Genomic DNA, 26,898 nt, shown 5'->3' with positions numbered 1-26,898 from the left:
ACTAAACTGATTATAACATTAGGTATGTCATAGTATACTGCAAAAATTCAAAATGAATGTTTATGTAATCTTCAGAATCAGTCACGTTGGGATAATTAATTACTAAGAAACTGTAATATTTACAACACAGTATGTACATTATTAATAAGAAATATTATGCGCTATACCTCTTAGATAATCAACAATATCACCCCATTCATCGTATGCACTAACAAGCCTTTTAATTCGTTCATCACAATTGCAATACTTCTTTTTTTTTGTTGCCTGGATCACTTCCACTTAAATATTGTTCAATGTGCATTTCGTTAATACTTTGTTCTTTTTTAATGCAATCGATAAATTTCCAAATGTTGGGATGATAAGCAGCGACTTGTTCCTCAAATCTTCTATGCCACCCTTCAGCAGAATTCTTCGTTCTTGGTAATCCTTCAAGAACAAGCTGGTGTACGTTCCATATTTCATGGGAATACTTTGGTGGTCGACGAAGATGTCGTCTGGTTGGGCGTCCAATCCATGTATCTTCAAAATAATCAACAACTTCTTGCGATTCTGGAGATAAAACACCATTTTCACACAAACGTTCAAAAATGACCATCACAATAGGAGTGGGCACAAATGCAATTGCTGCCAAAATTTGCATATTTAAAGCAAAATTAGCATCAGTTTCATAACATTGTTTCAATCCATTATTCTGAATGGAAAAATACATTGTGAAAAGTGGAAAAAAACAACCCCGTTGCGAAGCGTCAGGAAAAACTCTTCTGCAAGCATTCATCATCGCCATCTCAAAATCTATAGTTATTGATTGAGGGGACATAGCTGGTTCCAATACTTTCAGCTGCTGTAGTAGAGATACATACATTTCCTCAGACTTGTTAGGCAATAATGCATAAACTAATGGAAGCGATATTTTGTCCTGGAATCCATGTATCGTATACAGCTGATAAAAAAGTAAGGGAAAGTCCCGTCAGCATAAGGGTGTTCACTTTGCGCTATCAACTGCAAATTTCTTTTCGTACTGAAAATTAACATACGATTGTCCTCAGGTCCAGAATCAAATTGTAGAAACAATTCTCCATTGCATGATGTTTTATATTCTTCTGTAAAAACTGTCTCTACGATGCGTTGGAAGAACTGGGCCATCAAAATTTCGATTTCTTATATTTTGGATCGTTCGTTTCATTGTATCTACACTTGGAAGCTTCAGGGCTGCTGCTTGGCTACAGATTCTCAAAACATTTGAAATAATACTATGAGGCGTATTATTTGTTTGTCTCTGTATAAGTTCGAATGGTATCAAGAAGTTGTGCCGCCTCAACTCCTGCTATGTCTCCACAATGATTGTGTTCCTTCCATGTTTTAATGATGGTGTTATCTGCTGTAGTAACTTGAGCGGAACATTTCTTTATAAAACAAATGTCCACTAAAGCACAATTTCGGTTTTCCTTTTTTCTGATTTCAAAAATTCCACCGACATGATGCGTTCACAAACTCAAAAGGGTGAAAAATAAACTGAAAATACGAAAATGTTGTGACTGTAAGAGATTATAAACATATAAGTACCTCCCTAATCGGCAGCCCTACCCCCGCTCTCCTAAAATATGCTACTTAAGTTAAAGGGATTAAGTAGGTACCTACCTAATTCCAATTTTGGAAAATAACAGGCAATTAAATTAAAGCACCTGCAGTGGTATGTATTTCTAGGAAATGTATACCTAGCATATAACTTCCATTTTTAGTTGCACTTAATTCTTAAATAGCACCTATTTTCAATTTAAAATGACCAATAAATTTATATAAATTATATGTATTGTCTGGTGATAAAATATGCTAGCGATCATTTGTAGGCTATAAATTGTTTTTGCGATAAACTGACATGGCGGTAAACTGCTAGCGATTAATTGCTGGTGGAGAATTGCGGGCGACGAACTTTCCTAGACTTGTTGATTTGTTTGCTTAACTTGTTGTAGATCTTTAGATTTGACAAAGAATTTCAGGTCATCAGCATATATAATAAAGTCATCTTTATGGGATGAGGTGCCTCCGTAGCCAGGTGGGAAGGAGCAGCAGTGCGTAGCACACGCTTCTTGATTAGGCCAGGGTTCGAGCCCGTCACCACCAAATATGGAGGATGCGGTAAGGTCCCACCAAATACGGAGGATGTGGAAAGGTCAGGGAATGACCACCGCATATTCCCGGAGCAATATGGCCTTAGTTGCTAATGCTCCTAAAAACCAAATAACAAACAAAACAACAAACAACTTTATGGGATGAAAAAAATGGTTCCAGAGCTGCAGCAAATAAAAGTGAGGAGAGAACTCCTCCCTGTGGCACTCCTTGCGAAATGGAATAATGGGTAATAAAATCATCATTACAGATTATGAGGGTCTTTTCTTCAGAATGTTAGATAAAATCTTCAGGAGATTGCCTTGTATTTTGAAGTAGAAAGATAAAATTTGTTCCAGAGCCATTATCGAGATATTGTCAAAAGCTGCGGATATGTCTAAGAAGATAATATCGAGCTGTTCCTTATTGTCGAGAGCTTTCTGCATCCGAAAAAGGGTCTCAAGGAGATTTGTAACAGTTGATCTTCCAGATAAGATGGAGTGTAGGTGCAGAGGACGATGCCCGAAGCAGTATCGGACGAGGACTGAGAGAAGGGTCTTCTCAAAAATTTTCAAGATGGTGCAACTTATGGCTATGGATCTATAGTCTTTGGCATTTTTTGGTTTCTTTATTTTGGGAATGGGCCTGACTATATTAGTATTAGTAGTGGCAAATGATGCAAGAAAGCAAGCTTATAGAGCATCAGCCAGAAAAAAACACATTTCTATTTCATCTGCCCATCCCCTTCAGTAGTTTGTCTAATTCTTCTTTAAATTTGTTTAAGTTTCACAGTTTCCACAACAACAGATGGACATTAGTTCTAGCAATCAACCACTCACTGGCTATCAGCATTGAACTTGCTCAATGCATTCAAAGCCATAAACACCTCAATCGGATCACTTTGCAGATGCCAAGTCTCCAAACACTGCCATTTGCAGAACTGAAGCCTTCCTTGGTAAGAGCACCCTTTTGTTCCTCCTCACTAATCTCATTTCCCTTCTTTGTACACATTCCAGCAGCTATATATCCTTACTAAAATGAGACCTCCATACTACCTCTATGCAGTACTCAAGATGTGGCCCGACCATTGCCTTATAAATTGGAATAATCACCTCCTTATATCTGCTAACACATTCATTCCTGCACATCATCGGCAAACTATTGGAGGGGATGGGCAGGTGAAATGGAAATGTTTTTTCCACATCATACATCAATTCATCACTTTTTCTGACATTTGGATGCACATAAAACCCACATTTTAGGTTATACAGTAGACTCTCGATTTTCCGGGATAGATGGTAAAAAAACAAATCCTGGATAATCGATTTCCTAGTTAATCCAAAAATAGAGAAGTCCCCGACATACGTAAGAGATACGTTCCAGGACTTCTTAAATCGTTGAGTTTTACGTAACTTGGGAATGCCTAGTAGCATATTGCTACATTATTATTGACAAACTTGGATTCAGCACGATACTTGTTAATGCTTGACCATTTCCATACATTCTTATTAGTTTAATTTTCTGATCCAAATCAATCGCTTTCCTTTGCTTGGTAGATTTACTAGTACTGCTGTCACTTATTCTCTTAGTTGGCGCCATGATAGCGGTCAAAATTAAATTTTCTTCACAGGGTTAAGGCGAAAACTCACTATTATCATCCTGCACGAGCTCACATTTTACTAAAGCACATTTCTGGAGGTCAACAAAAAACAATAAAAACAATTTGCAATTTCTGTTTTATTGGGCTTTTCTGTTAGTACAATCTATTATAAACAGGTAGTAAACTTGATCTTATTGCATTTGCAATGATACTGATAGCTGGAATTCTGTTGGTTTTTATGTCATTATGGTGAAGTGTATGTCCCCTTCACTGAAATATTCAGTCATATAAAAAAAAAACATAAATAAATTGTAAGAATCTTCTCTTCTTTCCTATTTTTTCGCTTGTTACTCTGATCTCACTTGTGTAATTTGTGCATGCTGTGATCGTCATTATTGATTGCTTATTATTATTTTTTTGTTGTTTTAAATTTTACAATTCTAAAAATAAAATTTTAAAAAATTGAGTGAAAACAAATTTATGTAAATCCATAGTTGCATAAGTCGGGGACTTACTGTATTGAAAAATCTTCAGCAACCTACGTAAAAAATATGACGATAGATAAAAAACTTACCACGTACTACTTATCTGTCCAATATGATGCTTCCCTTTATTTTTTGTGATGTCGATTTTAAATCTAATAGCTGATTTAAATCTAATCTGATATCAGCAGAGATTCTTCATGCATTAAGAAACTGCAGATAAAAGAACCATAATGTGGCAGGGATCACAATGCATTGATGTGGGATTTATTTAATGAGGTGACTACCATCGAGGTAAAGGGAAGGGTTTTTGCTTTTGCAAGAGTGACTACTGTGGTTTCAGACATTTTTTAAATTCTGTGCAGTGGGACTGAACTGATGATGTTACCAACAGTGTATTCTAAATGGGAGGCATTCAAGGAAGTAATAATAGTAGCTCCTAGGCTTTTCATATCAACCAAGAAATACTGTTCAGGGCTTAGGCCTAAATAGATGACATGTGGCAGAGAAGAAAAATGCATGGGATGCATATAGATTATCAGGTGATGCAGAAGCCTATGGTTGATATAAACTAAGGAAGCATGGCAGATTACAAGAAGTCTCTGGCAAAGAATGCCAAGACAAGCAGCAAAGACCTCTCCTTATATTAACAATAGAAGGAAAGGGTTGAATTACATTGGTCCACTTGATGTCGATGCTTTAACTGTTATGAACTTGCTCAGGTTGCTGACAAGGCTGTGTGGGTATTTTGTGTCTATATTCACACGTAAGAATTCTTTAGGAAGGGGGGATAAGGAGTAGCCAGAAGTTTATTAAACTGTAATAGGGAGCTGAATGTTTATGTGATAACTGAGAGGATTGTCAAAGAGAAATTGTTGAAGTTAAAACACCTGGTGTGGATTTGATTTATCCAGTTATATTAAGGGAAGAAGCAAAGGTGATAAGCAAACCTTTAGCCATAATTTTGAGAGCATCTTTGGATTCAGAGCAGATCTCTATGGACTGGAGATGTGCAACTATATCCCCAGTTTACAAAGGTGGATTTAAAGGGTGACAAGTAATTATAGACCTGTCAGATTAACTTCTGTTCCAGGAAAAATAATGGAATCACTATTAAAGAATAATGCAGGATCATCCAGGCAGGAGGGCAGTTATACTTCAGTGACAGCATGGGTTCGTTCCGGGGAGATTTGTCTGACCAATTTGATTGGATTATATGATACAGTGATAAAGTAACTGGATTTCAAAAACAATTTTTTATATCATATATTTGGATTTCAGGAAAGCTTTTGATACTGTTGCACATAAAATACTGCTGTACGAATTTGAGCCGTGTGACATTCAGGGAAAGTTACTGCTATGGATAAAGAGATGGTTGAGTGTAAAAAGACAGAGAATGGTTATCAATGGATGCTGCTCTTTGTGAACTAATGTTATTAGTTCACAAAGTTCATTATTTATTTTTTAGAGTTGCTTTATATTCCTAGTAACAATACTTTAGTTTAAATTGAATTTAGATAGAGATTTTGTAGGTTATTACTTAGTATTGGTAAGGGTATCAAATACATGTGGGGACAGGTTTTGCAGCTCCCACGAACGAAAAGTTTTTAATTATAGTTAGCTGCTTTATTGACTTAATTGTTAGATTAAGTTATTTTCTATAAGTAACTTAGAGACCTAGTCAAACACTGGTTTATTTTGAATTTAGATAGCGCAATATGAAAAGTAAATAATACCTCGTGTCTGTAGATTAACTGTTCGTAACTTGCCACCATTGTTATAAGATACGTGTGCTAGCGTAAGGGTTAACGGAAAACTAGATAAGAGTATAGTAGTATCAATTAATCGGTAAAATTTATTAATCTTATTAAATTTCATTGTCAATTGAATTGTACTTTTTTAACTAAATAAATATAGTGACCTAGTTATTACAAACATAACATCATAAATTAATACATATAAGTTGACAGGGGATAAGAAAGTCATATAACGTAACTCGGAGATAATATTCGATATCGAAATACATATATATAGTGTTATAATTGCATTGGGATATAGGTTTAAGGTTATATTTTGTATTGAAATTTTGTTGAACTTGAATAAAATTATGACCCAGACCAGAGTAGCAGAACAAAAGGCTCAAACTAGTTGAAGTGCTGTGGCTCAGGGGAGAACTGAGTGGGGGTGGTTGTCATCTGAATCACAGTCTATTGAAATGCACTGCTTGTTTGATGTTTGTGGAGCAATCAGGAATGGGACATGATATTGCCAAGGGGAATGCCTTTTTGTGTGTGCGCGCGATGTAAGGAGTGCGAGGAAATCAGGCGCCATCAGGGTGGATGCCCTTGAAGGATTTAAATTTAGGGGCTCATCAAGCTCTCAGCTGCCCACATCAATGCCAGAGCTTGTGCTTGAACATCACGCAACACAGCGGCAACCCCCAAGGCAGAATGCGCTGGTCCCAAAGGAACTAGTTGTTGTAGGTGACTCTATTGTCAGGGAAACGGGGAACATATTGTGCAAAAATACAAGGGTGGAACAGGACCAGGGTATGTCTGCCAGGGGCAAAGGTTGATGACGTTGTAGGGCAGATATCATCCTTTAAGGGCACAGAGAGTGATATTGTTGTACACATTGGCACTAATGATATTAAGAGCAGGAGACAGGCAGAATAACTTGACAAGTACAAGACAATTCTGAAAAAAAGCTGTGAGTTAGGGTTGAATTTGAAAGTGTCTGCAATTCTGCCCAGACACGATAGGAGGGAGTATATGATGAGATCAGTTCGGCCCTGGAGAGATTGTGCAAGGCTCAAGGGGTAGAATTTTTCTCAGACTGGTCTGTGCTTGTTAACAGGAGAGACTGCTTCTACAGGAATGGGATACACTTAAATAGAAAGGGTGCAAGAATATTTGCTGAAGCTATCAAGGCAGAGTTAGGTGGGTCGGAAAACTGTTAGCTTGGAGGGATACACGGACTAATAGATTAACAGTAGCCGCTGGCAGAGGTAAAAGTGATTCTTGCACTACTTCTATTAAAATGCAATTGAGCAGCAGCCTGGAAAGCAAGGCAGTGGAAATTTCTAGGACTGCTGGGAGTCATAGTGGAACAAGTAAATACATGGGCGGTGTTAGGGTAACTAAGAGTAGAAACAGGTGCGTGTATACTTGCATGAACACCAATGTTAGGAGTTTAGTTAAAAAATTTGATAAGCTTGAAGTGCTAGTCAGGACATCAAAGGTAGATAGTGTTGGGATATCAGAGACATGGTGTCACACAGATATAAGCAGTGCAGAACTGGAATTTGGGGAGTACAATGTGTACAGAAAGGATAGACAGGACAGGAAGGGAGTAGTAGTAGTGGCATGTGATGCAAGAAAGCATGTGTATGAGCTTATGCAGCATCAGCCAAAAAAAAAAAAAAATCACACCATTCCCTCCAAATGCCTGTCCAGTTCCTGCTTAAATTTATTCAACCTATCAACTTCCACAACAACATATGGAAGTTTGTTCCAGCAATTAACCACCCGCTGGCTAAAGGCAAATTTCCGCACATCTATTCTACCTCTGTCTTTTTTTTTAATTTGAATTTATGCCCCCTTAGGTTCGTAATCTGAACAAGTGGAAGGATCCCATCAGAATTATTCAGCGTGCTCATCCCATTCAAGGCCTTATACACCTCAATCAGATCACTGTGCAGGTGCCTAGTCTCCAACTACTGCAATTTGCAGAACTTAAGCCTCTCTTGGTAAGAGGATCCCTTCATTCCCCTCACCAATCTTGTTGCCCTTCTCTGTATACGCTCAAGTAAATCTACATCCTTCCTAAAATGAGGCCTCCAGACCTGTACGCAGTACTCAAGGTGTGGCCTGACCATTGCCTATATAGAGGGATAATCACCTCCTGTTCCCTCTAGCAAAATTCCTATATATCATTGAAAAAATCCCATGACCTGCCCTGGCAGCCTGTCTGCATTGCTCAGAAAACTTCATACCTGCCTGCACAATTACTCCCAGGTCTTTTTTATTTTCTACCACCTTAAGTGTAGTACCACGCAGTTGGTACATTTCTCTGGGTTTACTTCTACCCATATGCAGTACTTTGCATTTGTCAAGGTTAAGCTTCAGTTTCCACTTCTTAGCCCATCTGCCCAAATTATCTAGATCCTGTTGCAGAAGCACACTGCCATTACTGTCATTAACAACCCTGTGAACCTTTGTATCATCTGCAAACTTGGACATTAAGCCTGATATACATTCATCAATATCATTGATAAATATACAAAACAACAGTGGACCCAACACCGAACCCTGTGGGACTCCACTAATAACATTAGTCTACGAAGAGCAGCACCCATTGATTACCACCCTCTGTCTTCTCCCACTTAACCATCCTTTTATCCATTGTAGCAACTTACCCTTAATACCATTCTGCTCCAATTTGTACAATAGTCTTTCATGCGCAACAGTGTCAAAGGCTTTCCTGAAATCCAAATATATGATATCAAAATTATTTTTTGCATCCAGTTCCTTTGTAACCACATCATAATATCCTATCAAATTTGTCAGACAAGGCTTTCCCTTAACAAACCCATGCTGTGTCTGAATTATTGCTGCAGTCTTGGCTAGATGATCTTGCAATGTATCTTTAACCAGTGACTCCATTATTTTACCCGGAACAGAAGTTAAACTAACTGGTCTGTAATTACTCGCATTGGGAAAGGAAAAATGAGAGTAGGTGTGTGTTATAGGCCTAATGAATCTGATGAGTATAATGAGCAATTGTGCAGAGAAATAGTGGGCCAGTAAATTAGTGTCTTATAATGGGGGATTTTAATTTCCCAGATATTGACTGGAATTTGTGGGTTGGTCACTCGCACACTAGCAAGGCTTTTGTGGATTTATTGGATGATTGTTTTCTACAGCAGCATGTTCGGGAGGCAACTAGAGGGAGTAATACTCTTGATCTGATTATCAGTAGTGATTCTTCATGCATCAATAATCTGCAGATAAAGGAACCACTAGGTGGCAGTGATCACAGTGTGCTGAAGTGGGATTTACTCAAAGAAGTAACTACCATCAAGGGTAAAGGGAAGGGTTTTTGCTTTTGTAAAGGCGACTACAGTGGTCTGAGACAGTATTTAAATTCTATACGGTGGGAAGGACCAACTGATGATGTTACCAACCGCAAATTCAAAATGGGAAGCATTCAAAGAATTAATCTTGGAAGCTACTATACTTTTCATGCTAACAAAGAAATATTGTTCAAGGTTTAGGCCTAAATGGATGTCAGATGAACTAATTAGACATGTGACAGAGAAGAAAATGCATGGGATACATATAGATTAACATGTGACACAGAAGCCTATGTTAGATATAAGCTGGTCTGTAACCAAGTTACAAAGGAGGTTAGGCACGCAAAAGCAGATTACGAAAAATCTTTGGCAATGGATGCAAAGGAAAACAGCAAAGAGTTCTTTACTTATGTAAATTCTAGAAGCAAGGGAATGAATCAGATTGATCCATTTGATATCGATGGTTCAACTGTTGATGATCCTGCTCAGGTAGCTAACAAACTAAATGAATATTTTGCATCTACATTCACACATGAGGAGTTATTGAGGGAGCGGAATGCCAGAGGTGCATTCAACTCTGGCCGTAAGCTAGATAATCTTCTGGAGATGTGCAAATGTAAAACCCAATCCACAAAGGAGGACAAAGGGAGACACAGGTAATTACAGACCTGTTAGTTTAACTTCTGTTCCAGAGAAATTAATGGAGGCACTGGTTAAAGAAGTATTGCAGGATCATCTAGAGAAGACTTCAGTTCAAATCTGACAAATTTGATTCAATACTATGATGTAGGCACAAAGGAACTGGATGCAAAGAATAACTTTGATATCATATATTTGGATCTTAGAAAGGCCTTTGATACTGTTGCACATGGAAGACTGCTGCACAAATTGGAGCAGTGTGGCATTGGATGCATATTGCTGCTATGGATAAAGGGGATGGTTGAGTGGGAGAAGACAGAGAGTGGTAATCAATAGACACTGCTCTTCGTGGACTAATGTTATTAGTGGAGTCCCTCAGGATTCACTGTTGGGTCCATTGTTGTTTTCTGTATTTATAAATGATATTGATGATGGGATATCAGGCTTAATGTCGAAGTTTGCAGATGATACGAAGGTTGGCAGGGTTGTTAATGACACTAATGACAGTACACTGCTGCAACAGGATCTAGAAAAGTTGAGCAGATGGGCTGAGAGGTGGCAAATGAAGTTTAACATTGACAAGTGTAAAGTACTACATATGGGAAGCAGTAATTCCAGAGTAATGTATCAACTCTGTGGTACTACACTGACAGTGGTAGAGAATGAAAAGGACCTGGTGGTAATTGTGCAGGCAGATATGAAGTTTTCTGAGCAGTTCAGATGGTCTGCAAGGGTAGCTCATGGTGTCTTGTCAATGATATACAGGAATTTTTCTAGCAGGGATAAGGAGGTGATTATCCTCTTGTATAAGGCAATGGTCAGGCCACACCTTGAGTACTATATACAGGTCTGGAGACCTCATTTTAATGAGTACAGAGAAGGACAACGAGATTAGTGAATGGAACAAAGGGTTGCTCTTACGAATAAAGGCTTAAGTTTTGCAAATTATAGTGTGTGGAGACTTGGCACCTGCAAGGTGATATGGTTGAGGTGCATAAAGCCTTGAATGGTTTAAGCATGCTCAATGCGGATGGGATTCTTCTCCTTGCTCAGAATAATCACCTAAGAGGGTATAAATTCAAATTGAGGAAAGACGGTTGTAGGATAGATGTGCGGAAGTTTGCCTTTAGCTAGCGGGTGGTTGATTGCTGGAACAAACTTCCATCTATCATTGTAGAAGTTGATAGCTTAAATAGATTCAAGGCAGAACTTGACAAACATTTGGAGCGAGTGGACGGGTGAAATAGGGGTTTTTTTTTTTGGCTGATGCTATATAAGCTTGCTTTCTTGCATCATATGCCTTTGTTAATGCTAATTAGTGAAGTCTCACAGGGTTTTGTGCTGGGTGGAAATTGTTGTTTTTTGTATTTATTAATGATATTGATGAGTGTATATCATGCTTAATGTCTAAGTTTGCAGATGATACAAAGTGTGGCAGGGTATTTAATGACAGTAATCATGGTGGGTTAGTGCAACAAGATCTAGGAACATTAGGTTTATGGGCTGAAAAATGACAGTTGAAGTTTAACATTGACAAATGTGACAAGGTATTTCATATAGGTAGCAATAATCCCAGATTAACATACTAGCTGTGGTACTACACTCAGGTTGGTGGAAAATGAAAAGGACTCAGGTGTAATTCTGCAGTCTCATATGAAGTTCTCTGAGCAGTGCTGACAGGCTTCCAAGATAGCTCATTGGGTTTTGTCAGTGTTATGCAGGAATTGTGCTAGCAGGGATAAGTGATTATACCATTGTATAAGGTAGTGGTCAGGCCACGTCTTGAGCACCACATAGAAGTCTGGAGGCCTCATTTTAGGAAGGGTGTAGAATTGCTGGAATGGGTACAGAGATAGGTAGCTAGATTGGTGAAGGGGGAACAAAGGAGTACCCTTTCCAAAAAAGGCTTGAGTTCTGCGAATTGCAGCGTTTGGAGACTAGACACCTGTTAAGTTATATTGTTGAGGTGTTTAAGGTGTTGAATGGCTTGAACAAACTCAATGCTAATGGGATTCTTCTTCCTCTTATTTAGACTATGAACATGATGGGCATAAATTCAAATTTACAAAGGATTGTTGCAGAATAAATGTGTGCAAATTTGCCTTCAGCCAATGGGTCGTAAATTGCTGGAACAAGTTACCATATGTTGTTGTGGCAGGGTATTTAATATTCAGGGTGTGAATAAATTTAAGGGAAAACTAGTTAAACTATTGGAGGGGGTAGTTAGGTGAAATGGCTTTCTTTCATGTTTTGCCACTATTACTACTAATACTAACATCCTTAAATCGCTTTCCTTTGAAGGCAATTTCATCTTGGAAAAGTGGAAAAATTCGCTGGTGTCAGATCGGGTGAGTAGGGTGGACAGTTGATCTGTGCTATGCCATGTATCTTCAGATATGTCTTCACAGCACATGCGGAATGGGTGGGAGCATTGTCGTGCAACCAGAACCAGCTACCTTTCTTTGGAAATTTCAGCTTCACCTGGAAAATGTTCTTCAGTAGGCTTTGAAACAGTTGCACATAAAACATTGTATTGGCTTACTCCCCTTCAGGTACAAATTCCTTGTGAATCATACCCTGTCTGTTGAAAAACATGATTAGAATCATTTTGACCCTGGACTTCTGTGAACGTTTTGGGCCATGGTGATGATTTTGAAATCCACTGCACTGAAATACTAAACACCCATCTCCAGTTAAAATACAGGTGAGGAAATTAGGGTTGTCTCGAAAAATCTGGATGAAGTCTTTGCATGATGACACTTTCTTTTGCTTATCTGTGAGGCTCTGTATGAATGCTAGAATTTTTTATTTTTTTTTACCAGATGCTGAAAAAGTCCATTTCCTTGTGTCATTTAGCCATTGTAATACTAATGCGACTTATACTGAATTTCATAGTTTTTGTCTTTCATTTTATTTATTAATATTTTGGCAAAAATGTTACATAATAAATTTCTAAGAGTCCTAGATTGTATAAAAAATTATGTTAAACAATTAACATAGTTTTTTTTTATCATTTTTAAAATATTTTAAGAGAGCAGACATGGTTTTTATCAGTCGAGAATTCAGTTTGTACTCAGAAGAATTGACAGACTCACTCTTCTGAAAGTATTATTTGTGAAAATAAAGATAAGGTTATAAAAGATTACTTATCAAGTGATAAATACACATGATTGCTGAATTATGACCACCTACCTGATACCATGTTGGGCTATCTTTTGCACAGATAACAGCCGCTATTCGCTTAGGCATCGACTCCACTAGATGTCTGAAGACATCTGTAGGGATCTGCATCCTTGCTACCTGTAAGACTTTCCACAGTACCAGAATAGATGATGGTTGATGCCCATGTGCCTCACTTCCATTCCAAAATATCCCACAGGCATTCAGTTGGATTGAGGACAGCCGGATTTGGAGGTCAATCAAGATGGGCGATATATATATTCTGTTCCTTGAACCACTAGTGCACAGTGCGGGCCCGATGTCATGCTGTGTTATCTTGTAAGATCCTGTTTCTGTCCTGGAAAAAATGGAACATGTTTGGGTGCACGTGGTCTCCTAAGAGCTGCCAGTAGACCTCGCCAGTGAAATGTCAGTACATACACACCAGGGGCCCTAGTTCTTGCCAACAAAACATGCCCTATATTAAACAACAACCACCACCTGCCTGGATATTGGGGACCATGCATGATGGATCCATGGACTTGTTGCTTGTTCCATATATGAAGGTCCATTGGCCCAGGTATTTGGACTCATCCAACCAGCACACTTGTTTCCAGTCCTCCAGTGTCCAACCAGCATGTTGTTAACACCATAGCATTTTCTGTCAATGATGATCAGTGTTGAGTAGAGAGTGCCCTTTATGGGAGCTGTTTTAGAAACCCATGTCGTATGGTGCATCATCATTTAGAATATTGTTCTTGCATTCGTTATATTATATTATGATGTCAACTGTTGCACAGCAACCTGCTGTTCAGCCTGTACAATGTGTTATACCCTTTGCTCATCACGAACATCCACCTTGTAATCCTTTATAGTTCTGTTAATGGGAGCTAGTTTGACCTGTGTGACACCATTTATTGTAAACATGTTTGATAACATGTATTCTGTGGGTAAATTTCAGGAGAAATTATTTATTATTTGTATTTTTATTTAATGAAAACTAAGCAAAATTAGCTTAGTTTTCATTAAACTAAGTCGGCCATGTGCAACCAACAAGATCTGCTGTTTCTGATACGGAAGCACCTGATGCACGAGCTCCCACAATCATGCTCTTTTGAAACTGTGTGATATCTTTACTATGTCCCGTAACTGTTACTTTATCACTTTGATCTGCACAGCCAGATTGAAATTACTACTGTCCTCATTTACGAAGCTGTTTGGCATTTTTATACTGTGAGCTCTGTGGCATAGTCCATTATGGATGAGGTGGTCATAATTCAGTGATCACTGGAGTGTATATATCACATTGGTCATATTTTGATATGTGAAGATGCTAGATTATTTTATGATTAAAATTATAGTATTTTGGTGTATATAATAATAAAATATTAATTAAATATTAAAATAATAAAATATTATTTTATTTTATTTTATTATAATAAATTTTATTATTTTTTAAATATTAATATATTAAATTTTATTATAATATTATTTTTTAATAAAATAATAAAATATTAATATATTTTATTATGTATGCTTACTATATTTTAAGAATGCTAAAATTGTATGCTTACTATATTTTAAGAATGCTAATAAAGAATATATAATTTTACAGGTGGTAAATATTTTCAATTTGTTTATCACCTATGGTGATACATTTCTACCCTCCCCTGCCAGTTATGATGAGCTCTATTATGAAGTTATAAGGATGCATCAAGTGTTCGATAACATGTATTCTATGGGTAAATTTCAGGAGAAATTGTTTATTATTTGTATTTTTATTTAATGAAAACTAATCTAATTTTGCTGCTTGAACTTTTCAGACAGCTGTATTTATCTAAAAACATAATTTGAAGATAATTTTCTGGCTTGTTCTTAAACTTTGTGTGATCTGCTTATCACTTAGAATTTTACCATTTTACTTATGAAATGGTTAGGAAATTAGAGTAAGAAATATGATAATTGAAACCTTTGTAAAAATAAATAAATTATCTGTTTATACTCCGGGACGACCAAACGGTCAGAGGAGTTCACAAGATAGACAGAATACAAGAAACCGTATTCAGCAGTCACAGGCTTGTAAACTAGTATCCATCAGACAGAATGGCCAAAATACTGATTAGTAGTAGCATATATGTAGCAGCCCTGTACACCACACTTTAGTAGTTGCAAGACCTCCTGAAATGCTTAAAATGAATTGATAAAATTAATGATAGGGATTCCTGGACAGTTTACTATGCCATTGGCTAGTGGTCTGTTTGCAGCCCTCTCATAAAATTTTATGGTTCACAAGACTTTATCTCACTACACTGTGAAAAATAATTGGGCAGTGGAGGATACCAGTTAAAGCAAATATCAATAAAATGTGCAATTATTTTCAAAGAAGCATAATAATGTATATTATTCTTATATGAAAAATATGAATGCAAATTAGCCCTGCAGCAGTGAAGGCAGCCAATAAGACTATTAGGAATAGTTCTATTGGCTGCATGTTTGCTAAAGAGGATGTTATTTTCCTTCCATTACCATACATCACTGTAGGTAGACCCCCCCCCCAAGGATTACCAAATCATATCATCAAGGAGAGAGTTGCTCTCCTTATAAAACCCTCCCTTGTACAGGAAAAGAATGAGTTTTATGGAGGAGCAGGTGTAGAAAGTCATCATCTGTAGCTATGTGAATCTTTACACTATCAGAAGCAGATCACCAACAAGTCAGAAATGTAGTGGTTAGACCCCCGAGACATATGTTACTGGAGAATGGTCCATTTTCATAGATGATGCCTTACCTCATAAACACAGCTAGCTGTTGCTAGCATATCAAAGCAAAAATTGGTCAGCTTGCTCTTCTCTTCTGACTTTAACTAGATTCAGCCCAAGTGGAACACTGTAGGTAGATGCATTACAATTCATCTGGTATTTTTTATGTATCCAGCAGCTGGAGAATGTCTACAACAGGAAATGGTTACCCCCCCCCACACACACACATCCTGTCTGATCCATTACTGCTGGGGTGACAATTTATTTAACAGTGGAGGATCACACACTATGCTGGGGATTTGCTGTCATGACATCCAGATGTATTTCTACTAATTATATAGTTTATTTTTTTCCTCTTTCATTATTAAAGTCCTTTGTTTTTATTAAAGAGCAGTAATGTCAGTTTTTTTTTTTTTTTTTTTTGTGATATCCCTTAATTGTTTTGAGAAGTGTTGAAGTCATACTTTACAGGTCACCTTCCTAAAGTTAATGAATCTAAATTTTTTTTTTTTTTTGATTGAAGTAGCAGCACAGTAATAGTTAACTAAAATTTGTGTAGAAATATCTGTATGCTTATTTTTTTTTATCCAGTTGCCATGGCTACATTTGTGTCAAAATGGAAGTAATGCCATTGAGCCAGTATATTTTTCACCTCGTCATCAGAATCATTTTTGAGATTTTTTTTCAAAATAAAAATCTTTAAGTCTGTGTTACGTATAGGGTGAGGGACAGAAGGCAGTATGTAACTTGAATCTGATATATCCATCATTTTTGTTTGTTGTCAGTACCTCCTGGTAGCAGCAGAAAACTTTACTAATGGTAGAGGAAAATGAAAAAAGTGCAATTTTTTTTCCCTTTCCAGATGGCTGCATAGTTACATTAATTATTATTCAAAAGGAAGTTGGAATCAGCTTCATGTATTTTGAATTTCAATTTGAATTTGAATTTCATGTATTTTGCTTTACTTTATCTGTGCTGCTTGTCTTGGTTAGGGTCAGTGACATGGATGGAATGCTTCCACTTAGTACGGTTGGCACAGTCTTCTGGTGAGAGTCCTAATTCCTGTATATCTTGCCACACAATCTGCTCTCGATTGTCATCTTAGGCCTGGCTCTCCTGTTCTGGCCTGGAACTTTGCAGCTTAGCACCTGCCTGGCAATGTGGGTATATTTACATTGCTGGACATGCCATCACCATCATCTAAGTCTATTCTCTCTAATCTTCAGGCCAATGGGTGCAGTTTTCATATCCTGTCTCACATCTTCATTCTGGCTTCTGTCTCTCAGGGTTATACCCAGACTCCACCTTAGCATTCTCATTTCTGCTGACATTGAAGCTTGTTCTTCTTTTCTTCTGACAGCCCAGCACTCCGAGCTGTATATCATATCCCTTAATTATTTTATGGCCTTACCACCTAAGGTGAATCTCATGTAAGGACTAAAAAATTACAATATTATGTTTCTAAAGATATTTTCATAGCTATGAGTTCTCTTGATTTACAAGAGAGAGAGAACTTTTGGGCTCATTGTCCTAATGTAGTTGTTCTCTGATTGTTTTAAAATTTGAAAATTAGTGCATGAGATTTCATTGTTTATCTATAGTTAATGAATTAGCTGCCAGGTGTTGCTAATCTGTGTTTCATAAAATATGTGGAATGAATGTACAAAATGAAATGTTAACTACTACTCGGTTGCCAAATCCAAAGATTTTCCAGCTGTGTTTTAGAGTCTCGGTTTCTTTGTTGTCCTCTTACCATCATAACAAAATTCTTTGTCTTTACAAAAAAAAAACACAGCAACAGTAAAAGTATGGATTCACTGCTAAATTTAAAATTGAATGACAGATTTGCACTTTAAATTTTGCAATTTGTTTTTGTTTCTAGTTAATGAACTGGCCATTAGATGTTACTAGTCTTTGTTGCATAAAATATGTGGAACATATGAAACAGACTATATGTCTGTATTGGATGTAGCTTTTTTTTTTTTTTTTTTTTTTTTTTTTTGTGCATGTCTGGTGCCAAGCTAATTATAAGATCTGAAAAAGGAATATGTTTGTTTTATGTGCAAATGTGATTTATCTATATAATATCAATGTAGATACACCATAGTTTACCAATAAATTTTAACTATGTATGTAGGATAAAGGCATCATTTTAATTGTATCTCACATTACGAGCACCCACAATAAGAAATACAATTAAAACAATGTATCTACACCGATATTATATAGTTAATTAACTAAACCCATAAGAAATTATGCCTTGCATATTTTGTCTTCTAAAATGTGATTTATGTATAAATGTGATTTTTCAGTTTCGAGTGGCACAAAAAAGGCACTACAAATCAGACATTTGCAAAAAAATAAGCATGAGAATAATGTGTAATGCACAGAAAGAAATGTGAAAATAAATGCAGCATTTCAAAGTGATGATAGTGTTATATGTGCTGAATATTTATTTGTATTGTTTGTCATAAAATGATAATCTTCCTCTGCACTGTGCTAATCATGAAGGTGCATTATTGTTCAGAAATTGGTTTTCTAATAGTGAAATCGTAAAAAAAAAAAAAAAAAAAAAGAGGAACAAAGACAGCAGGCATCATTAGTGAAATTGGACAGGGTATAGGAAGAGGCACTAGTGATTACTTTGAAAAATGAAACAACTGATGCAAAGTTCATTAGAAGAAAGGATTGCCCATTACTTGATGGTAATGGATTGTCTTTATCATATAATTAATTTGTGTGCTGAAAGTGGATGAATATTTGGTGGACATCTACTACTATCCAGAAAGATGTGCTAAAAAGAAAGGTAGCTCAAAACAGTTTCAATTGATGCATGCCATCTAGTAAAGAATATTTTGAAATATGTGTGTGTACATGTTGGCTGTCTTTTGGTAAATATATAACTATAAAAATAGAATGGCAACCTCTGACAAGTTATTTAGAGAATAGGTTAGATGTGGAGTGAAAAGCAATGTTAGCACTTTTCAAAGTTATCAAATTGAAAAGTACAAGCAATCACTTGCAAGTAACACCAACTCGTGTCTAAATCCATTTCATTATTCAAAAGAAGTTTTGAAAACAGATAGTGAATTCCTCAAGGAAAAGAACTCTTGAATTGCAAACTTCTGGTTCAAGTGGGCTGATAACTTTTAGCAGGCTATCCTCACATATACAGCAGGTCTGTTCCTGTTCCTCTCTTCTGGCCTGGATAAAGCATTCTGCTTGTTCCTTTTATGCATGATCATATATGTAACAGAATTTTACCTCTGCAGTGGTTTTAAAATGTGCCAGGTTTTGGATTGCTGGCATTGAGAGGTTTGCTGTATTTTCTCTAATTTCAGCATCATGAAACACAATATATTAATGTCATAATAAGAGTGCACATATCAAAACTTGTATAGGTTCAGTGTCAACATGGTGACAATCAAATTATGCCTGCACACAGGATGTTTCATCAATTAAAAGGCTACCTTGCTTATTTTTAGGCACAATTTTTTTGGCACATTTTTCTGAAATTTTTGGATTTGATATTAAAATTAGAATAAGTATTACCATTTAGATTTTACAATTTCTGAATTTAAATTTTGCCTAATCACCTGCTTTTTTTCTCAATGGGAAAGTTTTTCCCTGTCATCAGTTTTCTATAAAAATATCATCAGTGTACTTCTGAAATGATACACAAAATGATTTTATTTGAAGAAAAACAAAAACAGTTGCATGTGACATTTACTGTTTAGTATACAAACACATTTAGTTGTACAAGGGCTGTTATGGATCATGTCTCCATGTGCTTACATTTTGTTCTTTTTTTTTTTTTTTTTTTTTTTTTCTTCAAATAAAATCAGTTTGTATTCATTTCAGAAATATATCCATAATGTTTTTAGACTAAACGGAGGACAGGGCACAACTCTTCTACTGAGAAAACAAAATTTTAATTTAGAAATTATAAAATCTAAGTAGTAATACTTGATCTAATTTTAATGTCAAATTCAAAAATTTCAGCCAAAATATGACAAATATAGGTCCAGACTGCAAATAGTATAAATATAAGTTAAATAGACTCTATCCCATTGCCTCTCAATTGAAACAATGTGTGTGTTCTTTCTTACTGAGAAGAACTGGGTATGGTTGATTAATTAAAAGGAAACTATTTATAATGGAACTTAAGCACAGAGAAGTACAGTAAAAATTCACCATAATAACAGCCGAGGAAAAAAAAAAATTGCAGTTGATTGTTTTTATAGCTAAATTGAGAAAATCTATTATGTATTCATTTCTTAACTCCATCTGTCATCTCTCTGCTGTATATTAACAGCAACTTATGTAGTATCTCGCATATAAATGTTGTACAAAAAAGAACATTTATTAATTGTTGTTGGTGGAGCCCAGAGAATTTTTTGAACAACAGATAATAAACATAGAGCTGTCAATTCTGTTATGAAAATGAATAAGAAAAATAAGTCACCATTCTATATCAGTGATAAATGCATCAATAAAAGATACGCCTGTGTATGAATTGAATGATTCATCTTGCAGTAAAGTACAAAAAAAAAAAAAAAAAAAAAACAATAGTGCTAAAATCCCATTTCAAATATTATGTACCAGCATTAAGGGGGGGGGGAGAGAGGGAGGGAGAGGGAGAGAGAGAGAGAGAGAGAGAGAGAGAGAGAGAGAGAGAGAGAGAGAGTATTTTGCCATGCAAGGGGATTTTTTTGGTATCTGGAATGTAAAATGTCTTGAATAGTGCCACTATCAGTAATAACCAGAACGTTGTCTAAATAACCTCCCATATCAAGTTTATACGCTCATGTAATTAGTTAAACTTGCCTTAAAATCTCGGTATTCCAATAAACAAAAATACCTTTCCCAGGTTAGGAAACTCTGTGACAAATTAAAAAATTATCTACATCCAAATGATAGGTCTGTATTGAAGACCTCCATAGATTTGCAATGTGAAGTACTGGCCACAGAAACAAAAAAACAAGCACATTAACAAATTGAATACATTATCGTGGATATCAAGACAGATTCATGAGTTCAAACACATGCTTGCAAGCTTTTGACCAAGTGCATACAAGTTTGTTGGTGACCCTTCCCCACATGTGTACAATGTGCTAACACACAATCAGAATGCTTCAGCTAGTGCTCGAACATCCCCTTGACCAATGTGCAATGTACCGACATATCAACAGGTTATAAATCTTTCCTTGCATAGCAGGAAAGATTTATAACCTTATAGCAGGACCAAATTTCACTTTTATCCAAAGGATTAAATTGTAATTTACACCTTGCAAGCTACCAAAAAACCCAGTTCATAATAGATATTGAATTTGGTCTTCATAATGTTCCACAAAAAGATTTATTTATTCAACAAGTTAACCAAGTGGCGAATAACCTTAAAGATAATAATAATAATAATAATAAAATCTTTAATTGCAATGATAGACATACAATTAGTTCCCGTCACGGCATGGTGGTGCCAGGGGTTTACAAAGATACGCGACTTCCTAAACTGAATAGACATGAAAGTTCAGCTTTACGTGAATTTCGGGAAAATAAAGACATATTTATTCAAGGATCAGATAAAGGAGATACAGTTGTAATACTTGACAAAACTGATTATATAAATAAGTTAGATTCGATTATATCAGGTACCTCCACTTATCTGGAAGTAGATCCGGGACTATTTACCAATTTTGAGGAATTTATTATAGTTACACACAGAGCGTACAAATAAAAAAGAAATATATGAGCTTTCGGCTATATGATAGCCTTCATCAGAATTAAAAATACATGAATGGCAGTTGGAATGAAGATGTGCACTGCCAGGTGCGTGAGACGCGAGGTTTAATTGTTTGTTGACGTCTGTGGCTGTGACGCATGATGACGTGGCCAGCGTTTGTCCAATGATAGAACTACTGACTCTGTGATCGGGTTGACTTGGCAACCACTGTTCCTGTTCAAGGATTTATCCGAAGATTTTATATTTAACGATTCCAACCAGGTACGCTTTAGGTAATGGTGGGATCTGTCTACCACCACGACATCGCGGTGTGGGTCGATGTCGTGGTGGGTTGTCCAGACATGTTCGGCGATAGCTGAGTGTTCTATATCCGCTAAACGGATCGCTCTTTTGTGCTCCGAGAGACGTTTCTCGAGTCGACGTCCAGTCTCTCCAAAGTAGCAGCTAGTGCAGTCACGGCAAGAGATGCGGTAGACCAAACCGCTCTGCAGAAGGGTGGGGACAGGTGTTTTCACGTTGGAAATGAAAGAACGCAGTTTCTTGCCTGGGAGTTGGATGCACTTTATTCCGTGCGTTCTCAGGATTCTACCGATCTGTTGTGACAGGTTGGGGTAGTATGGGATGAATGCCCTCGTGGATGGCTCGTCACTGTTGGTGTTGTAGCTGGTCGTCACGATGTCACGTGTCTGTAGATCACACCTGTCGAGGACGTCAATGGGGTAGCCACACCTCGTAAGGTCTACTTTGACCCTAGTGACCTCTTTGCGTCTTTCATCAGCGGAGCTGGAGTGTGTCCAGGCGCGAGTAAGCAAGGTTCGGGCAGTGGAGAGGAGGTGGCCTCGCGCGTGTGCTGACCGGAAGTTGGTAAACTGGCCAGCACACATGGGCTTACGATAAACTGTAGTCCTCAGGTATGTGCCTTCACGTCGGACAAGTGTATCTAGGTATGGTAAAGAGTTGTTCGACTCCAGCTCAATCGTGAATTTTATGAAGGGCGATAGTGAGTTGAGGTATGATAGAAGTCGCTGACCTGAGTCTCTAGGGATGACCACGAACACATCGTCAACATAGCGACACCAAAAGGCGATGTGATCTGGTGCGTGTGCAAACGCACGTCCCTCTAACTCCTCCATCACGATGTTTGCTGTGACTGAGCTGACAGGGGAACCCATGGCCGTGCCATGTATCTGCTGGTAGACTGAGTCATTAAATATGATCGCACCCCCTGTTAAGCACAGTCTGAGGGCGGCGGAAATGTCATCGGGTGTGAGACCAGTTCTTTCGTTGAGGGTTCTATCATTGTCCAAGAGTTGTTTTGCACAAGAAATGGCAAGTTCCACAGGGATGGAGGTAAAGAGCGATATGACGTCGAACGATGCCATAACTTGATCCTGCGAGATGGATACAGTGCGAATCCTCTTTATGAATTCAACACTGTTGGAGACGGTGTGGGTGGTCTTGCCAACTAGAGGAGAAAGAAGTCTCGAGACAAATTTAGACAGCTCGTAAGTCGGTGATCCACAGCAGGATACAATTGGTCTCAGTGGTGTGTCTTCTTTGTGCACTTTCGGTAGGCCGTAAAACCGTGGGATCTGACATCCGGAAGCACGGATAGTATTCTCACTAAGGATAGTATTCTCACTGGATGTTACTTCATTATATATGAATGTAAACGTTGAATACACATTAGATATTCTTTGGGATATGTTAAATAATGACTCTATGCCGATTAATTATACAAAGCTTACTATTAAGGAAATTTTTCACTTAATTAAACTTTTAGTTGAGGCCAACTATATTACCTTTCGAGATAAAGTATACAAGTAAATTTTTAGTGTGTCAATGGGATTGAGTCTAAGCAGCTTAATGTCGGAGGTCTATCTCTCAACGATTGAGAGTATATACTTGACGCCTTATCTATCCTGTATCATATACTATGGGAGGTATTTAGATGATGTTCTGGTTATTATTGATAGTGGCACCATTCAAGACATTTTACATTCGTTTAATAGTATTCATCCTAGACTCAATTTTACATTGGAAAGGGAAAATACAGTTATTAAGTCAATCAATTTTCTAAATTTCACGCTTACTTGGACACAAATAAAATCCAATTTAACATCTATCATAAACCAACAAACACTGGTATGCTTCTACATTATAACAGCTATAACCCATTCACCTACAAAAGATCTATTGTCTTTAATCAATTTCTCAGTGTGTATAAATATTCAATGACGGAATTTATTTTAGACTCAGAAATACAGATATTAACCAGCAGATTTGTAAACAGGGGTTACCTTCTTGTTACAATAAACCGAATTAGGGTACAAGCTAAGGATAGGATTCAAAAAAACTACACTAACCGACAATAGTAATATCAAAAAATAACTTTATTTCTGTCCCATACATTGAACAGTGACACATGTAGCTTAATAGATTCTTTAAAGATACTGAATTTAAGATTGTAGCCACACCAGTATGGAAATTATAAGCTATACTGAACAATTGCTCAGTCCTTTTCTCTTTAGTGACACAGATAAAGGACTTGGTGTACATTACTTGCAGTGATTGTGACTCGTCTTACCAAGGATCTATGCGATTTCTGCTGAATATTTGAGTAAAACAGCATGCGACCTCAACGCATGCTTCTCATTCAGCAGCATCAGAATTAACCTTCCATGCTGTTAACGAACACCATATATTTTTATTTAATGAGGCCAAAATACTTGGTGTCCGAGACTATTAATTGCTGAAATTAATTAATTTTATTTAATTTTTAAAAAAAATTTAAATTTTTAATTAATTTTTGAATTGTTTTCAATTGAGTTTTTACTGTAATCATTTTGTGTTAATCTTTTATTTGTTTTAATTTCTGGAGAGTATCATACAGAAGTGTTTTACATATCATATTGAGGTAAATTTCTCTTATTATTTTACAAATATTGATATCAACGTAGAAAATATTGAGTATCATAGCTCTGTTATTTACTAACAAGAAAATTATGAATGTAAATTTTGCATTGATTGTAGAGTTTAGTAAGGTTACAATTAAATTGTGAATTTCACTACATATGCTACATACATATCAAGAGCTAATAAGAGAATTGTTTCATACTTTAAAATAATCTGTCAAAACATGCTGTTTCAGTGGTATAGCATGTTTTAATACAGAATTATGAAGGTGCACGATAGCAGTTATTTCACTTTCACAGTTGGGCTATGCTTCAAAAAATCAACATAAAAGTTCTAATCCTTGATGAGCATCTTTCATTGAAACTTCTTGTTCAGTAGGTTCCTCATCTTCATCACTACAAATTTCAGAAGATTCCATTACATCTGCAGTGAGTTGCTCTTCATTTATACATATTCTGAAACATTCAATGTCTGCATCCACTTCTGCATAATCTTTGAATTTTAAGTTTTCCTATACGTTTAATGACACGCATGCTGAAATATTTCTTCCCTATTATTGTGACTGTTATTTTTTTTTTGCAATTAAGGGAGGAAGAACCATTCAAAACTTCACACATTGCACCATTAAAAGTGGTAAATCCATCATGTTTGAAGCAGTTGGCGATTACTTATTTCATCAGCTTCATCCCATACTGAAATACATAAATACATTGCCTACAGGATGTCGATTTTGCGTGGAATTTTGCTTTCAAGACAGAACAATTTTGTTTAAAAGCATTCTTCAGTAGTTTATCTTAAAACACTGGATTACAGCTTGATCAAGTGGTTGAAGAACTGATGTTATTTTTGGTGGTAGGTACAGGACAGTGATTGCATGTAGATCATTTATTTGACAATGCAGTGTGCATTTATCCAAAACAGTAAAAATTTTCTATTCTTCTCACTCATCCTGCGATCCAAGTGTGATCCATTCTTCGTAGATTTGTGATGTCATCTATGCCTTTTGGTTTGCTTGATATGTTTTTTTTTTTTTTATGAAAACCCCAAACACGAAAGGTATCAAAACCTATAGTACTTAGTATCGTGCATGGGTTGAAGGAGAAGTATGGGGGGGAGGGGGGATAGTCAGTATTGTCTTCAAACCTTTAAAGCATTGAGGCTTTTGGGCTTTCCTAGTGATTAAAAGAAGAAGCTTCTCTGTGCCAGACATGTTTGCTGCTATGAGAACTGTAATTAATTGTTTGGCCATTTTTTTCTCACCTTTAAATGTAAGTGTTTTATCTGGTAGCAATTTAAAAAAAGAGTCCAGTTTCATCAGAATCAAAGAAGTCACTGTGGTCATGTCAGAAAAACATTTTTTAAACTATTTTCCTTCCATTCCTTTGTAGCATCAATGTCCACTGCTGCACTTCTGCCACACAATATTTGAAAACAGGCTACAACAAGTCTTAAATTTCTGGAACCATCCATATAAACTTTTAAATTCTTCAATATCCATTTGATGTGCAAATGATTCAGTCTTAGCTTTTAAAAGATTACCATTGATGGGAATGTTTTTGCATGCACCGTTATTAGCCATTCCATCAGTACCTTTTCAAGTTCCATATACTCTGCCTTTCATGCTTGAATCCTACCAGTTGCAGCAGATTTCTCTAATCTTTCAATCTTTTTCTGATCTTTCAGAATAGTGAATAGAGGTACTCTTAGGAATGCTGAACTCTTTGCAATGTCAGTCTTAGAATGCACCCCATTATCTACAGCTTGCAAAATCCTAAGTTTATCTGCAAGTGGCAAAGCTGTCCGTTTTCTTGGAGCCATACTGATAAACATACATTCTAACTAATGAAATTAACATTCTAGCTAATGTTCATTTGATTACTGCACTGTGAGAAAAGAGCATAGGGAAATCTTAACAAATGATTCCTCATAGTCAGGCTGCAAGCTCATCAATTACTTCAATTATATTTGAAGCATTCTGTCATTTTTAAATGCAAATATTGTAATAAAAAAAGTAAAAATTCAGATTAAGAGGTAGAAATTTATGGTCATTATAGAGAAATCCTTTTATTTTCAGTGTCATTATATTGAATGCGAAATAGCATAAGGTTACATGAGAAATTGGTTGGGACCAACCACATAGGACATTATAACTTGTTGGGAAGAGGGTTGCTATAAAGATCTCTGACTGTACCTTAGAACACTTAAATTCACACTATATTACAGATTTAAATTAACAAACTATTACACAAATTAAACTGTTAATAAAACTTTAGCTACTAGTGAAGTTAAACTAAAGCTAACAAATGGATGTTATGAAGTTCCTGCCAACATGTCAATTACAAAGGCCTTATTAAACTGTAGCTTTATAAATACTCAATTAAATGCAAAAATATAAACTAACCTATATGATTATATGAATG

The 26,898-nt window shown here is 36.5% G+C and overlaps 1 protein-coding gene across 4 annotated transcripts in view; it reads left to right on the top strand.

The window, feature by feature from the left end:
• Positions 1-26,898, top strand: part of LOC150078282 (armadillo-like helical domain-containing protein 3) — a 405,573-nt gene that overhangs the window by 293,966 nt on the left and 84,709 nt on the right. For 3 of the 4 annotated variants that reach the window (XR_016547653.1, XM_090385515.1, XM_090385516.1), the window contains exon 22: positions 14,676-14,802. The exons of the other annotated variant lie outside the window; for it this stretch is intronic. Coding sequence is in view for 2 of the 3 variants with exons in the window: in XM_090385515.1 (XP_090241641.1) it covers positions 14,676-14,802 (127 nt within the window). In the remaining variant the exon portion in view is untranslated. The remainder of the gene's footprint in view (positions 1-14,675; positions 14,803-26,898) is intronic. 4 annotated transcript variants of the gene reach the window in all.

Source organism: Mastigoproctus giganteus, chromosome 11, assembly GCF_048544385.1.
Source record: "Mastigoproctus giganteus isolate SK-2022 chromosome 11, ASM4854438v1, whole genome shotgun sequence".
Taxonomy (NCBI): domain Eukaryota; kingdom Metazoa; phylum Arthropoda; class Arachnida; order Uropygi; family Thelyphonidae; genus Mastigoproctus; species Mastigoproctus giganteus.
The sequence above is the reverse complement of the archived record's forward strand: the minus strand, read 5'-3'. Positions and strand labels throughout refer to the sequence as shown.